This window comes from Mesoplodon bidens (genome assembly GCF_964165515.1).
Source record: "Mesoplodon bidens genome assembly, chromosome: 2".
Lineage (NCBI taxonomy): Eukaryota > Metazoa > Chordata > Mammalia > Artiodactyla > Ziphiidae > Mesoplodon > Mesoplodon bidens.
The window spans coordinates 176,733,512-176,751,072 of record NC_138177.1 but is presented as its reverse complement, the minus strand read 5'-3'; the positions used below and the strand labels follow the sequence as shown (position 1 = coordinate 176,751,072).

Here is a 17,561-nt window from a genome sequence, read left to right as displayed (position 1 = left end):
AGAGTTGGGAAGTACATAGCTCAGTAATGTTAATGATCATCTCAGTTGCTAACAATTTTGAAGGTTGTTCAGTAGCTAACAAATCAGGTTGCTCCTAATCTAGCTATAACTATTCAGTTCATTAACAACCATTTAGAAATTGTATATTAGATTTGAGGTAAAAACAGATACCGGGGTGTTTTGTGGTTTCTGCAACAACAAAATTGTACCCTCCTAAGTAGAGAGTTTGTGCTGATATTTAACTTCACCCTGTTGCTAGTACAGTTAGTCCTCTGCACAAGGTTGGAGTGGAATGAACGTAGACGCTTAGGCTGAGTCGGGGAGGAATCTCGAAGGTGTCCAGTAGGTTCTTCTAGCCAGCGTGCTGGTTATGCTGTTTGGTTTCGGAAGAAATGGGGAATATACTTTCCCTCACTCCTTTGCATGTTCTTTTTTACTTTTGTTTTATTTAAGACTTTACATATCTCTGCAAACCCTAATCATTTAAAGTATTATATGATACCACCATTTCATAAATATGTGTCTTGTAACAAAAATATAGAGAAGCAGCATACTATATATACATTTGGAGCTAGAAATAGTTTACTTAAATAAAGAAGCTCATTCCTTCAACAAAAACAGGTTAGCTCATAAGAGTGCCAAAAAGGCATCTGTAATGGCTATTTTAACTCATTAAGATTTTATACATTAGATTAAGTTTTTTTGTTGTTTTAGGTGTAACTGATTCAAGAAGGGAAATAATACATTGGTTTAAAGATAAAAAAATGGCAGGTTTTAGCCATCCTTGGAGGAACAAAGGAAACAGTGGCTTTTTCTTTTATCTTAAAGAATTTAGAATATTTTAAAATTTGGACTATATAAACATTGAGTTCTGCAGAGAATAAAACAAAATAATATTTACTTTCAAAGACTTTATCTAGACTAGAAGGTATGTTGAAGTGAAGAACTAGGTTGTTTCTAAATGGACATCTTAGATGGAATTCCTCCTGCCCCTAAAACAAGGGTATCCTTTTCCATAACTATAGTGCAGCGGTCAAAATCAAGAAGCTCACACTGGCACAGTGTTTTATAAGCTAATCTATACACTTTATTCAAATTTTGTCAGTTCCAATCATGTCCTTTTAGGCAAAGAAAACTCCATTGCATTCAGTTGTGATGTCTCATTGGTCTCCTTAGTTTGTGTAGCACCTCAGTCTTTGTCTTTTATAACATTTCAGTTTTGAGAGAACTGATCAGTAATTTTTGTAGAATGTCCCACAGTTTGGCCTTCTCTTAAGTTTCATCATGATTGAATTACATTTATGCATTTTCAGCAGAAGTGATGCTTCACTTCATCTCCAGAAGTGATGCTGTATTTTCTGTGCATCATATCAGGAGGCATATGATGTTGACTGGTCTTGTTATAAAGGTACTGTTTTTCTCTTTGTCATTAATAAATGTTTTATGGGGAGATATTTTGAGACCATGCAAATATTTTGTTATTCCTCAAACTTTAATCTACTAGTTTTAGCATCCATTGGTGATTCTTGCCTAAATCAATTATTAATCTGTGATGATTGTCCAGTTGTGATTTTCTAATTCCATTATTTCTTTTTCATTAATTAGTTGGGATCTACTATAGGAAGGGCTCTCCTTCTTATTTATTTACTTGTCCATTCATTCATTCATTTCTTCATTCATTCATATCAGTATGGACTCATGGATTTTTATTTTATTCACTGGGTTTTTGGTGGAATTTTACTTGTGTTCATACTCTTGGAACTTTTTGAACAGATGAGTCATTGTGAGAGAAACCAATAAGCCATTTCCTTCAATGTTACTTAGGAGTGTAATCTTTCCACTCAGTATATTTTTTCTTCACGATCTTGTCCTCTAGGTATAATCAGCATGGTGGTGGGGTACATGACTGTTAAGAATTCATGTTTTAGGAGCATGACACGTGAGGTATTTTTAGGCATTTCTTTCTAAATTTAAAAGTTGTCTTGTAGACTCGAGGTGTAGTAGAGGGCAAGGCAGTGAATTCTCCAAGGACCGGAGCAGGTTGGCAGCAGAGCAGAGACAAATACACTGCCAGGACGCTCGCGTCCTCAGCACCGCCTCTTCTTTTAGCATTTCCGTGATATAATTAGCGGTGCATTATAAATGTGCACTGGCATGTAGGTCTTATCATGCTTAACTTGCTCTTGGACTCTGAAACCTGCGCTGATAATTAGCTTTCTTCACGTCTTCCAAACTGCCAGGGTGTTTTAAATTATGCTTTAATTTTCTCATCAGCTTAGGTTTCGTGGACATTGAGGTTCCGTGGCTTATTTTTCCTTCTGCGTGGATAGTTGTGAGGCTTCCAACAGTAAGATTCCGGAACATATGGCAGTTTTAAGTTTAAAGCGATCCTATCAGATCCCGACATCCACCGGACGCACTCCGGGGAGGAGGCGGCCGGGAAGTGAGGTCCTCCCTCCAGCAGAGGGTCCCTTCCCGCGTCGCCCGGCCCGCGGCCGCGGAGGCGGAGGAGCTCTTCCTGCCGGGCTGGCCTCGGGCGGCCCGGCTGGGAGCGCCGCCCGCCTGCCCCGCCCCGCCCCGCCAACAACCGTCGCTCTGATTGGCCCGGCGCCTGTCTCTTCTCTCCCCGCAGCCAATCGCGCCGGGCGAGGAGCTCCTGGTCTGGTACAATGGGGAAGACAACCCCGAGATAGCAGCTGCGATTGAGGAAGAGCGAGCCAGCGCCCGGAGCAAGAGGAGCTCCCCGAAAAGCAGGAAAGGTAGGAGCCCGCCGCCGCCCCTGCTCCCCGCGGCTGCCCGGCCCGGGCCGAATCCGGGCTCGGGCAGCACCCGCAGCTCTCAGTGACCTTTTCCGGACCCGGTGCCAACCCTCCCCCGCGCACCCCCCTCCCCCGCGCACCTCCCCCCCCCGCGTGCAGTTTCCCCCCTCCCCCCCGGCGTTGCTGAATCACGGCGCCGGACGCTGCGCTCGAGCTCTTTTCTAACTTGGGGTGGAGGAGCCGGGCGCGGAAAAGTGAGCGGACGCGCACCGCGGGGGGCCCGAGGCCAGTTGTCACTTCCCTTGCCCACAGCGCAGGTCTCTGGACTTGCGGGTGGGAGCGGCGGTCGGTCTCTCCAGAGCCGTACACTACACGCCCGGTATATTCTTAGCTTTTTGTGCTGTTCGCCAGCAATGCGTCATAAAATGTGTTCCGAGAGTGACATTTCCAGGTCCGCAGATTCGGCGGCTTCGTGTCCATCCGCCCGGACTGTGCGGGAGGGCCGGACGCGCTGCGGCCGATGCACTGGCCTCCCGGGGCAGGGAGAGCCGGCCGGGCCGTACACTGCCGCTCCGCCCAGGTCGGGCCCTGCCATCCGGCCGCCCCACTCCTCCCCGGGCCGGGCCCTGGGCCACTCCACGCCACGCAAGACTGCGCTGCACACGATTGCAACACTCGCGGCTGGCGAAGGTTTCAGCGCAGATCTTTTTAAAATTAGGCCATTAACAAAATGGAAGTTGAACGGTGTGCTGTTACTTTTGACTCAACTCCAACCGTTTTATTTTGTTTTATAATGTTTTCAAACAAAAGGTAAAGTGTAGTCACACTTACAGAAGGCAGGGGATAATTTCTGGGAGGAAAATAGTTTGGTTGGATATATCATATTTCCAGCTGGCGTTCTCCACGTTGTTTGTTTGTTTTGTTTTGTTTTCTTTTAATGAAGAATTTTAATATTAATTAGTGAATCTTTCGTAGAGCCCTGTTTGACTATATGCCAAGGCGAGGGGTATGGTAGTTTCTTACTAATATAAATCTGCTTTTTTCTTTTTTTTGCCCGCCTTAAGTCTTAAATAAATGTTTGTAGCCATCTGAACTTGAGTCCAGCCTTTACTTAGAACACTGCCAAGTGAATTGTGGAAGTCATACTGTAAATAAAATCATAATGTAAACTTGATTTTGGAAAAATGTAAAAGTAACATTTAAAAATGTAGGCAGGAAGTTAAAAAAGTCTATTCTGATTTTTCCATTACATATTCTTTGTATTATACGGTATAATCAATAACCCATCCAAGGGAGTTTGTTAGGCCTTTTACTGAATACATGTTCGCTGTTTATCTAACTCGATTTCGTCAGTTTTAGGTCATTAAATGCTTTGATCATGAATCAGATGATCAGGGTCTAGAAAATTGCCAGGTGTTTTTTGTTTGTTTGCTTTTGTTGTTGTTTACTGTTTTGAGGTTTGAGATTTTTGTTGCTGTTAGGCTTAACGCATAATTGTTTGCAAACTCTTCACATAATTTAAATTGTTCCTTTATTTAGTGTTCACTTTGTGTATAACTAATGTCACCAGCCTTTCTAGGTAAGCTGTGATTTGCAGGGGCTGGAGTTTGGAGGGCAGCGGATCTTTACTCTGTTACTAAGCATAACTATCTCATGTATTTAAATATAGTCATAGGTTAATAGGTTAATAGCAACTTCATCCTAATGCTTTTCTCTGTTAAGCGTACTTTGGTGTGCATGTTTAGAACATTTCATAGATTTTTATTTATTCCTTAATTTTTTTTTATTTGAATGTGGAGGAAAAAACTGAAAATAAGTTTTATTAGTGGTACATGAACTTACACATCTTCGTTTTTATACCTGCCCATATTGCTGGGGTTTTGCATTGAGTTAAGTAGTTTATATTTCTTATTATCCTGTTATTTATAACTACTCCGAGCTGTGTATAACCGACTGAATCTTAAGTTTTAGTTAAAGTACTTACATGAGGCTCCCTCTCAGAACTTAACAATCTGTTTTGAATAGCTTACTGGTAAGGAGCTGTGTTTGCTCTTTATGATCTAAAGTTTAAATAGTCAGACCTTTTTTGTTTTTAAGTTAAATACTCTGTGAAAGCTAATTTATAGCTTACAAAGACCTGAAATGGAGAACTTTTTATGCTAACTTGGTTCTATTTAGGTCTTATGTGTGACCTCAGACATTTAAATATCTTTTCAGGCAGTGATGTCAGAGAATAAATCAACATAAATTTCATTCAGTAGCAATATTAATTTAGTGTTTCTGAAAGCCAGATGTTGAAGACGTGCAGCTGACAGGTAGATTGACAGTGGACCTAACTTCATTTTGGTTAGGAGGCAGGCAGAGAGAAACAAAGGGCTGAATTCTTCATAGTTCTGGGCCTCTGATCCTTTGCATGACAGCTGCTGTGCCTACAGCTGTGCATTGCATGTGGTGCCTTTCAGAATTCATCAGATCGCTGGTGGATCATGCGGCGTGTTCTGGGCAGTGGAAAGCCCTGATTCCTTTGCATACAAAGTGTGACCCCTCCTCTTCTCTCTCCCTCTGTGTCTCTATCTCTCTGCCTCTGTCTGTCTCTCAGTCATTCATTGAACTAATGTTTGTTAAGCCCCTGCCATGTGCCAGGTGCTCTGCTAGGTCGTACAGGACAATGGTGAGCAAAAAAGCAGCAGTAACTTTTCTCCTGGCGCCTGTAGTCTAGTGGGGGAGACAAACATTAAATCAGTAAGTTACTGATCAGGGCCTAGATGGTTGGCATGGAACAGGCCCTCAATAAATAATTTGTTGATTGGCAAACAAAGACTCATGCAATGAAGAGAACACAGTGCTGTGAGAACACAGTTCATATTGTCTCTGACCAGGGAGCATGCGGTTTTGCCAGTGACCAAAGGTGTTCGTATGTTAGGCATTTTGAACTAGAATTCTGGATTCTCACCTTTGTAATTCAGCCTAACTTCTTACATGTCTGAGCAGCCCCTGTAATGAGATTGAGCGTGAGAAGTTCCTTGGGTGGGACAGATTAAACTTTTCAGGTAGAAAGGAAGGGAGGGTTTTCAGTGTTGGGTTTTCAATATCTCACTGAAATATTCGTATTTAATCCATGGGAAGATTGTGATCTGAACATAGAAAGGCCAAATTTGGAAGTATTTATCGTCTTGATTTCTGTTCCTTGTCTGCTACTGAGAAATGAGGGATTGAATTTGCTTGTGAGCAGTAAATGACTGTTGGCAAATGTTCTTTTAAAATACGGACTATAATAGAATGCTGTTGCCCTGCTCTCTTCTGGCTACATAAGAACCTTACCCAGAGTTCTTTTTACTCTGAAGAAGCAGCAGTGTCTTGATGCACATGGGCTTAGCGGAAGGAATGAAAAACATGGGACTCTTGGGCTTTTACCAGGTGTATGGCTGGGCAAATCACGTCACTTTTAATGGGGGTGCAGTTTCCATAGCTTTAAAAGTAGGTGTCATAACATGGAATGGTCCTTGTGCTATACCCAGCCTCACTGGGTTGCTGTCAAGAGCAGGAGAGATAATAACAAGGAACATCTCTGTGCAGCATGTGGGTCCGTGGTACCTGTGAGTGCCGCTGACAGAATGTGGCTGACGGTTAGTTACTTACGTGATTCTTGCAGAGGAACTACTGAGCTCGTGAGTCATTTAATCAGCCAGTATTTATGGAGCGCTTGTATTAGCTCTAAGGAAGCAGTGGGTCCTCCCTCTCCCTTCCCATGGCAGGGCCTCACTGTAGGCTGCTTCTCTCTTACTTTAGGCCTACTTCTAACCTGTTGACTTTCCTGTTGATAGCAAGTTAGAAGGAGGAAATTAGAAGAGTTATTTGTAGCAGCAAGTAGTTTTATAGCTAATAGCCAGACAGTTAAGAAAACAAAGTTGGTAGCAGAAACAGTAACGAACTATAAAGAGCACACTGCTGTGAGATCACTTAGCAGGTTCACATAATCTTTTCTAAAAGCTGTAAATAGTCCCTGAGATCAACTAGTTTTCAGTATTTATCTAAGTGACTTTTAGTCACCACAGAGCAGTTAAATTATAACCAGTTTAAAAAGGAAATATTTCATGTTTCCATAATTAAAATTGTTCACATAAAAAACCTGGAGATATCCCCCCCATCCCCCAGCCTTGTTATTTAACAAGTATATTCTGTGTCAGACACTTTGTTAGGTGCTGAAGCTACAGCAGAGAGCTAACATAACCCAGGTTCCTGCTTTCATGGAATTTACATTCTGGAGAATGAGGGGACAACCAACCAACAGATGAACAAGACAAATCTTATAATGTTAATAATGTGTGTGTGTGTTGCAGGTGGTTACGTATGGTGTGACCGTGGACGTGTAGCCGGGGATAGCCTTTCAGAGGCTGTGACTTGACTGGCGCAGGGGTGGGCCCTGTCAAGTTCTCGGGGCTGAGAGCTCCAGGAAGAAGGACCGGATTGGGTGTTCTTTTAGCAGTGTTGGTTATTTATTGCTGGGGTGGTGTATAGGGAGAGCCACCTAGAAACCCACATGAGTCTTTTTGTATGAAACTCAGTTGGGCAAATGGACATACTGGCCCCTTTCCACCAGCGCTGCACTTAGTGGAGGATTGGTAGGGGAGATGAGAGAGATGAGTGAAACATCCAGGGAGGAGTTTATCGTCTGTTTTATTGCAGCTCAGTGTGGGTCAGGTTCACTAGGTGTTGTAGTTGATGTGTGTACAGGCTCTAGAATAGGGAAGGGGTTGGCAGGAGCCCTCTGGGAGAGGAGGTGATGCTACTTTGTGATCGAAAAGCAGAGCACAGTGGGGAGGACTCCTGTGAAGAACATTGAGGAGGGGAAGAAAGAAAGACTTGGGGAAAGAAACTCACGGGGACATGAGAGGTCACAGGACATTGCTGGACAACAAGTAGAAACAGAGATGCAGCAAGAGGCTCTGATGGAGAGGTGGAGCCTCATGGGCTGTGCGGTGCTGCAGGCAGACGGAGCAGTGAGCCCTGAGCAGTGCTGAGTGGTACTGAGCGCTCCCGTGGGTATTCCCATTTAGCCTCTACTTCTGCGTGGTTTGTACCAGTTCCAGATGAGGAAATGGACACGTAGCAAGGGTGGATAACTTGTCCAAGCTCTGTCTGCCAACGAGTGTCAAGAGTCAGAGCTTGAGCCGAGGTTTTCCGTGCCTTTTCTTCTTCAGAATACTCTGCTTTCTGTCTGCGTCTGCCTGTGGGGGACAACGGCAGAAATGATAGCACCGGTTCCATTTAAAGTGAAAGTTGGAGAATACATTTAATAAAAGCGAACAGGCGGGCTTCAGTGGGGTTTGATGTCTTGACCTTCCCCAGTAGCCGACAGCTCTTTTCGAGGTTCCTTGGCCACAGCTGAAGCGTGGAGGCCTGGCTGAATGACAGAGGCCTAGCCGTGGTGCCTGAGGATGACTGCAGATGGGCCCTGAGCTTTCTGGGTGCCTGGTGTGCAGGTCCTGCGCCCACTTACAGGGCGCTCATCCCTAGTTCCTGTTGGCAAGTGTTGGAGCAGGGCTTGGGGCAGTCGCAAGTGGCTACGATCCTGTGGAGATAGGGCCCCAGCATTAGAGGTTACATGGCTTGTGAGCTTGTCGCCTTGGGCCCACGTGAGCAGTGTCCTAGTCGGTCCCCAGTGGAGCTCTCGCTGCCTCTAGCTGAGTGATGCCTTTGCTGAACATTGGGTGACCTGTCTCTGACGGTTGCCTGCCTGGTTGATCCTGCTGTTTTTGTGCTCTATTTTTAAAAGCTTAGTGCAGCTTTAATGTTTCTTCAACAGTAAGAATCTAGGAAGTTTTTCAATTTCTAATTCTACTTCTGCTGCTACTGAATTGCTCTAAATTTAGGTAAAGAAGTTGGTTGATATTTTTGTGCCTTTGATTCGTGCTGTGCATAACCTTGTTCATAGGGAAATTTATGGACTAACTACAGTTTTTCAAAGTATTTGGCAGAGTTTCAACTGTATTTTAGGGGATGAATTTGCAAAATTCTTAATATATACCATAATGGAGCGTGTTAGGAAATACGCTGTGCTCCAAGGTTGTTAGCCTGGTTCTCCTGTCCATATGGAAACTGGAAGGTGAGACTTGCCTCATACAGAAAAAAAGGATTAATTATGATTAAGCTTTCTAAAAGGTAAAAGGACCTTGAATGTAGGGAGTTCAAAATGGTTGATTTTTAAAAATCCAATTGTAATTTGAAAGTAAAAAAAAATTTTGCTGTGCTTTGCCTAGATGAGAATACTGGGTTCTTTTTCTACATTGTGAATTCATTATTGTTTTTAAAACTTATCGTGTATTTCCTTTCCTTAGGCAGTTTTACATTTCTGTTTACAGAGCTGTTACAGTATTGGGTTGGCCAAACAGTTCGTTGGGTTTTTGCCGTACGATGGCTCTAGTAAGCGCTTAGTTGTCTTTAACTTCAGTTGAAACAGTTTTGTTACATTGCGTTGTGACAGCTGTCATATCAGCGTGCGTTTAAAAAGAATCTTATCAAAATTGGTGAATTTTTTTTTTTTTTTTTTTCGGTACACGGGCCTCTCACTGTTGTGGCCTCTCCCGTTGTGGAGCACAGGCTCCAGACGCGCAGGCTCAGCGGCCATGGCTCATGGGCCCAGCCGCTCCGCGGCATGTGGGATCTTCCCGGACCGGGGCACGAACCCGCGTCCCCCGCATCGGCAGGCGGACTCTCAACCACTGCGCCACCAGGGAAGCCCAAAATTGGTGAATTTTTGTGTAGCCATTTTAATATTGAAGATGGAAGAAAAGCGGCAACATTTTCGGCGTATTATGCTTTATTATTTCAAGAAAGGTAAAAAAGCAGCCTAAACGCAAAAAAAAAAAAAGATTCATGCAGTGTATGGAGAAGGTGCTGTGACTGATCAGATGTGTCAAAAGTGGTTTGCAAAGTTTTGTGCTAGAGATTTCTCGCTGGACAATGCTCCATGGTCACTAGACAAGTTGCAGTTGATAGCGATCAAATCGAAACATTAATTGAGAAGAATCAATGTTATACCGCGTGAGAAATAGCCGACATACTGAAAATATCCAAATCAAGCGCTGAAAATCATTGGCACCAGCTTGGTTATGTTGATCACTTTGATGTTTGGGTTCCACATAAGTTAAGTGAAAAAACCTTCTTGATTGTATTTCTGCATGTGATTCCCTACTAAAACATAACGAAAACGTTGCATTTTTAAAACAAACTGACTGGCGGTGAAAAGTGGATACTGTACAATAATGTGGAACGGAAGAGATTGTGGGGCAAGTGAAATGCACCACCACCAACCGCACCAAAAGGCCGGTCTTCATCCAAAGAAGGTTGTGTATTTGGTGGGATTGGAAGGGAGTCCTCTATTATGAACTCCTTCCGGAAAACCAAACGGGTAATTCCGGCAAGTACTGCTCCCAATTAGACCAACTGAAAGCAGCACTTCACAAAAAGCATCCAGAATTAGTCAACAGAAAATGCATAATCTCCCATCAGGATAATGCAATGCGTGTTTCTCTGATGACCAGACAAAAAAGCTTGGGTGGGAAGTTCTGATTTCTCTGTCATATTCACCAGACATTGCACCTTCGGATTTGCATTTATTTTGGTCTTTACAAAATTCTCTTAACGGGGGCTTCCCTGATGGCGCAGTGGTTGAGAGTCCACCTGCTAACGCAGGGGACACGGGTTCGTGCCCCGGTCTGGGAAGATCCCACATGCCGCGGAGCAGCTACGCTCGTGAGCCATGGCCACTGAGCCTGCGTGTCTGGAGCCTGTGCTCCGCAGCGGCAGAGGCCGCAACAGTGAGAGGCCCGCGTACCGCAAAAAAAAAAAAAAAAAAAAAAAAACACACAAAATTCTCTTAATGTAAAAAATTTTCAATTCCCTAGAAGACTGTAAAAGGCACCTGGAACAGTTTTTTGCTCAAAAAGATAAAACGTTTTGGGAAGATGGGATTATGAAGTTTCCTGAAAAATGGCAGAGGGTAGTGGAACAGAACAGTGAATACGTTGCTCAATAAAGTTCTTGGTGAAAATGAAAAATGTGTCTTTTATTTTTACTCAAAAAACCGAAGGAACTTTTTGGCCAACCCAATACGTGAACTTCCATGTTCACAGTAGAATTACAGAGAGGAGAGTGTATATATTTTTACATTTGAAGTTGCCTCTAAAGAACTGAGGAATTGGATAAATACCCCAAGGATACCCTCAAGCTGGTTAAAAATTAATAGCCATTTCTTAACTGTTAAAGGTTGTGTGGGGAACTGGGAGTTGCAGCTTCAGACAGACTCACATGGTGCTCCTGCTGGCATTCACGTTATCTGCTCATATTCTGCGTGCTTCCAAGGACGGTTGCTTTTATTAATGTTAATAACTTGGTCGACATAGTTTAGGAAGTTGGATGACTTGGAGAAGCAGGAGTTATTTGAAAACATTACTGTTGTTTCTCAAAGTGAAGAAGATAAATGTTGAAAGCAACCGTTTTTCTTTATTACTGCTCAGATTAAACCAGTGTCAGACCTTACAAGAGCTCTTGGCTGAATTCGTTCATTACAGTGTATTTTGATAGGGACACATCTCATGATTTGACACTTACGTGCACATGTCGTCCAGTGATGAACTGCTTTCTGTTGACGGTGACAGTGACAGTGACAGCAGTTACTCGTTTCTTTACCACGTCTGTCTTGTGCCTAGCACTGTGCTTGGTGCTCCAGGTACATCATTGCTAATCCTCCCAATAGCCCTGCAAAGTAGGGAATCATTCTCCTCCTTTGTAGATGAGGACACTGATGTTTGAGGGGTTCCATGGTTTGCCCAGGTTCGCCCAGCTACTAAATTGTTTGGCTCCACCTTGCCTAAATCTAGTTTTTGTTTGTAATGTTTCTAAGCAGGACACTTACACTGAATAAGTAGCAGTGTTTCCTAAGGCTTTGCTAATTAGCCAAGATGAATTTTCACTACTCACTTTAGAATTGCCCATTTTAATCCTAAATAATAAGGCAGTGTGATTAAGTAAAATCTTTGGTATTGGAAAGCTAAGTTATGGTGAAAACTAATGCCTTGAGTTATTTTTGCTTTGGGGTTTATGGATTAAACAGATTTATTGTATTCCTTTGAGCACCTCAAACAGTTTTTTAAAAAAAATAACAGATTAGATTTTTTTTTTTTTTTTTTTTTTTTTGCTGTACGTGGGCCTCTCAGTGTTGTGGCCTCTCCCGTTGCGGAGCACAGGCTCCGGACGCGCAGGCTCAGCGGCCATGGCTCACGGGCCCAGCCGCTCCGCGGCATGTGGGATCTTCCTGGACCGGGGCACGAACCCGCGTGCCCTGCATCGGCAGGCGGACTCTCAACCACCGCGCCACCAGGGAAGCCCCAGATTAGATTTTTATCCCTTTCCAGCTCGTCTATTAAGTGTTTTGGGTTTTTTTAATGACATATTTGTTGGTTTGAGCTTCTTATAAATACTTCATTTCTCTTAAGTTGTGTATTATTTTTGAAATCCGTTTGGAAACCACAGGAACCGAGTGAGACATTGCCTTGGCCTAATGCCCTCGGCAGTGTGGATGGCAGAGAGATTGTGTCTAGGATTGTGGAGTTCTTTCATTTTGTTTTATCGATGATTTCAAGAAGCCACTGATGTTTAGTGTCCTCCTCTGAACTAGTGTTCTTTTGTTGAGAATGACTGACTCTTCCACTGAATAAAATATAACTTTAAAAGTTTTCTTAAGCTGAATGTTATAGATCATGAACATGTTTTAATTAACATACACTCTAAAAATTAAGTCTAGAAACTGATTTTAAGTGTAGTTCTGATTTGTTTGTGGTATAATGGAGTTAAATCATGCTTATTAGTTTCCTTCACTCTCACGATGTGACACCAACAAAAGATAGGGATCTTGTTTGTTTTGTCAAAATGTTCATGGGGGCGTGGGTTTTTTTTTTGGTGGTACGCGGGCCTCTCACCGCTGTGGCCTCTCCCGTTGCGGAGCGCAGGCTCAATGGCCACGGCTCACGGGCCAAGCCGCTCCACGGTATGTGGGATCTTCCCGGACCGGGGCACGAACCCGTGTCCCCTGCACCAGCAGGCGGACTCTCAACCACTGCGCCACCAGGGAAGCCCGGGGCGTGGGTTTTTATTCTTTACCTTTTCCTTTAAGAATTCATGAAGTGTTTGAAGCAGTAGCTTCTTAAGAGGTTTTGTTTGCTGATAAAGCTGTTCCTATTCTAGCAACTTGACTCATTCTGGAGGAAAAGCAAGAAAGGAAAGAAGAATGAGAAGGGAGTTGCCCTGACCTGTTCGTGTGCACTCCTGAATTCTCCTCATGCGGGGCAGGGGTGATTGTTTACCCCACAATAGAGTCTTTAGAATATGTGTGCATGTATAAAACTTAAAACTTCTTGGATTTGTAACAAAATGTAATATGGCTTTTTCCACCTGAAACTTGTACTGAGAGTTCTTTATTCAGTTGTTCCTTAAAGGTTTAGTAAGTCCTTAACACCCTTACCCACACTGTAGGCTGGACGGAACTGCTGCTTAGTAATCTGTGCTTTCATTTTTCAAATTTCTTAAGCATTTTTCTTTCTGTTCTGTTTAAATTTTCTCTAAAAATTAAGGGGAAGTAACTTTGTTTAAAAGGTTAAAACTTGGCACGTATATTGAGAAAAAGTCCTGAGGGATTATGGGTAAGAGACTAGAAAGTCCTCAGTATTCTGAAGCACTTATTGTAGCTATTTATTTCCTCTTCTCATTTTTGTGGTCATGACTCTGAAATTTAAAAATACTTCTTGATAGAAGTTTTCATTGTATGATGGTGTAGTTATTTTAATTGTTATATAGTAAATTTAATATACTTTAATATTACAAAGAATATTTGAATAGCTTCAGAGGTAAGAGATTTATTTTAATGATAAAATAATGATATTGTATGTGTGTGTATACAAAAATACCAGTTTCTAAGATAAGATTATGACGTCTGACATCCTTGCTATTTTGATACTTTCAGAACTTTAAATTTTATATGTTCTTATTACTTTAATCAGTATCTGAATGACCAAAACCTAATCTCACCTTTAATGAAAGAGCTGTATGTTACCTGTTATGTAGAGCTGCAGAGGATTATCTTTTTGTTTGTTTGTTTGTTTGTTTTGTTTTTGTGGTATGCGGGCCTCTCACTGTCGTGGCCTCTCCCGCTGTGGAGCACAGGCTCCGGACGCGCAGGCTCAGCGGCCGTGGCTCACGGGCCCAGCCGCTCCGCGGCATGTGGCATCTTCCCGGACCAGGGCACGAACCCGTGTCCCCTGCCTCGGCAGGCGGACTCCCAACCACTGAGCCACCAGGGAAGCCCTGTAGAGGATTATCTTTGCTTTGGTTAAAAAGAAAATCAGGAAATAATACTTAGGCTAAAATTCCTCTTCCCCCTTATTTCTATTAAAGCTACAGTGATAAACAGTCTTTTCCTCTTGTACTTATAATTCTACCTCTTGGTGCAGTCTGTTGTAGGTTTCCTGAGCCACCACATGCCACAAAAATGAGGGCAAACTGGTTTGTTCACCCGTGTTTAGAACCCCCAAACAGAATTATGTGTGGTGTTTGAAGTTAAGGGACAGTTCAGAATGGGCAACACTGAAATTTCTGTGCCTTCTGTTATTTTTCTTCCATTTGGTTTCTTAGGTTCAGTTTTCCATCTCTTGCCAGTTTGAGGTGTAGAATATGCCTTTCTAGTTCTGTTGACTGTATTTTTGTTTTTAACCTATGAGGTTTTCAGAACCTGTTTTCCTGTGAAGTAAAGCAGAAAGTCTCAGGTCCCTGTGAGGAATGGTAGGTTACTGCGCTCCACCTCCTGCCTTGGTCCCTTCGCTGTGAAGATGTTAGTGTTGGCATCAGTGGAAACCCATGTTCATCTCGACCAGATTTATGCTGCCGGCAGCACAGTGCTCGTTAGTTGCAGTTTTGATCTTTGTCTGTTTACACATGCGGATTGTCATTTTTGTAGGATTAACACTGGAGTTGAAATTACAGTTGCCCCTCTCACTGTCCTCCAAACAGATAAAAAGGAATAATTACCAGTAGTCTCAATCTTGGTTGGATTTTTGAACGAGGGGTTTAAGATTGCAGATTTGCTTGCTTTTAGGAGTTTTATTAGTTGCCAAATATATTATTCAGGAAGTATCTCTTCCTTGCTAGGTGTGATCATAGGAGTATTCGACAGCAAGGTCACATTTGAGTGTTGAGCTTAGTAACTTCTATTTGTGGTTTTGATTCCATCGAAATTATAATTTCAGGAATTGGCTGGAAAATTACTGTCTGTTTGCTAAAGCAAATTAAATTCATGGTTGAATCAGAGCGTGGAAAGTATTGACTCAAGAAAAAGTGACCCTTAACTAACACTATTTCTGACCCCTTTCAGTTATAGAGAGGTGGGGTCTTCTGAATCTCGTGGGCAGTTGTCAGAAAGTACATGGAATTGGTAAACTTTGTTTTCATAGTAAATGACTGTTATGTTCCCCTCCAACTTCTTTCTATGTTAAAGCACATTAAGTATGTTGCTCAGGCTTCACTGTTGCTTCTGTATTAAATACAACTGGATCAGTACTTGGCCAATGATACCTTGTTTAAACGAGACTGATGTGTGTATGTTGAGGGGAAGAGAGAAGGGAAAAACTGCTGACCCAGCTAAACCTTTGAGTGCCGGGAGATGTACAGTGTGTGGATTTCATTGTGGCATGCTGGAACATAGCCTTGGAGTTCCAAGGCCAGATCCAAATCCTAGCTCCACCAGTTACCAGCATGTGACTTTGGGTGGATTACTCTACACGTTCTGATCTTCAGTTTACCTGTCTGTAAAATGAGGGTAACACCTACAGTGTAGGGTTGCCTTGAGCATTAAGTGAGAGGCTCACAGGAGCGTGTGTGGCACAGCGACCTCGGTCCACTTCATTGGAATTGGTGGCCACCGGCAAAATTAGCTCCGTGGTAACTGCCTATTCTTGGGCCTATCGTGGCACTTCTGGATTTTAAAAAAAAAAACAAAGAAACGAACAGTTTCAGTATCTTCTTTAAAAAATCCATATATTTTGCTTTGGCAACATGGAATGAATTAAGTATAGATTACAAATTAGGTAAGAGTAAAGAGCCTCTTTGGATCTGTAACTAGATACACATTGGGACACTAGAGAATTCCTCAGTTGCTGGAGATCTGCTTCTATCTTAAAAGCTGTCTTCTTTCACTCGTTACCCCAACTAGGACACCTGTGATCACACAGGTTGGTGGATTAGACAACTCTTGGAATTTGATTTATTAAATAGGCAAAAGTAAACGTTTCACTATTTGCTTGCTGCCCAAATGAAGGGCTTACCGTCTTCCTGTTTCTCTGCCTTACCTTTATGTGAGCCAAATCACTCGCGACTCTCCTGTTACAACAAAATTTTATGCAGGTGAGGTTTTGGATGAATTTTGGATACACTTTCTTAGATAGTAAATTATCAGACATCCTTGAAGGTAACTGTGTGGGAGCCGTTTCAGTGCTGTTTATGACAGATTAGGAAATCTTGTCATTTTACATCTTGATATGAATTCAGGGAAAAACTAAAGTGTGAAAGAGCCATTCTCTTAGGAGAAGTTACTATTTAAGTTGACAATGTCAGTTTTATTTATTATGTATTATACTTATTAAATGTCCTGATTATCTGTGCAGCACTTTTATTGAGCAGTCTGAGGAGTTGGGGTTCTTTTTCAGGGTCACACAGGGGCGCTCCTGTCAAGATGCATATTTACATGAACTCACCACTTGACTTCATAGTAACACAGGTATCCTTGAGCCCCAGGTGTTGTGTTTACGGCTCTTCGTGACTTTGAGGGGAGAGGAGCCTTAGGTGCTATCTGATTTTCAAAGACGTCTAAGATTCCTTCCCAAAAAGATTAGGAACCAGTAAAGTGAACTAGTGTGCTTAATTTAAAAAATTAAGAACAGAGTGTTCTTTAGAAGCAATAAAATCAGTGGGTTACAGACTTTAAAAATTGACGTATACTCGCAACTTTTGCTGTTGGAGCATTTATATATGTGAATGGAGATGTTAGTGAGTGTTTGACGTAATTCTCTCTCATCTCAATTAAACGTCTGTCCTCACTGGACTTGTACGTTTCTGTCGTGATATCTGGGTGGGATCCTGTGAATCGATGTAGAACAAATGAGTAAAAGAAATGGATGAATTCGGATTTGTTAGGGAAGCAGAATGGTATTGTCTTCATAAGAAGGAACATATGCTGACAATTTAGACTTGTAGGCGTGGGATTTCTGTAATTTGTTTAGTAGAATCTACTGTGCATAATCCGTACAATTGATTCCATTTACTGAGTCTGTGTCAGCCACTGTGCGAAGTTAGTTCCTTGTGCACATTATCTTGGGTTCCCTTCCCTAGGACAGTGTCAGGTAGTTATCACCCGTATGCATCATGGTTAGTTCCCCTCTGCTCTGAACCAAGATTACTTCTCCTTAATCGTGTCTTGGCCCATGGCTGCGCAATATAATTTCAGTTCTGTGAATTTCCGTTTTGTGGGCTCTTGTCGTTTGGGGACCTGTTTTATTCAGAATGCCACCCCAACACCAGGGAGGGAGCGGGGGGAGAGCCCAGTCCGAGTCTCACTTTAGTTGGGGCCAGCTCTTTGCAGGGAAGATGTGTGACCTTGGTGACACAGGAACCTTTGGGGGCAGGTGAAATGCGTGACTGGATTGAGAGTGAGTCCCCTTTTCCCAGCGTGGACACTGGCCTAGGAGGCAGCTGTGT

General features: G+C 42.7%; 1 protein-coding gene across 2 annotated transcripts in view; it reads left to right on the top strand.

Annotated features, from left to right (window-relative positions):
- Positions 1-17,561, top strand: part of PRDM2 (PR/SET domain 2) — a 107,406-nt gene that overhangs the window by 34,057 nt on the left and 55,788 nt on the right. For both annotated transcript variants that reach the window (XM_081256028.1, XM_081256029.1), the window contains one exon: positions 2,633-2,759. In XM_081256028.1, coding sequence (XP_081112154.1) covers positions 2,633-2,759 — 127 coding nt within the window. The remainder of the gene's footprint in view (positions 1-2,632; positions 2,760-17,561) is intronic.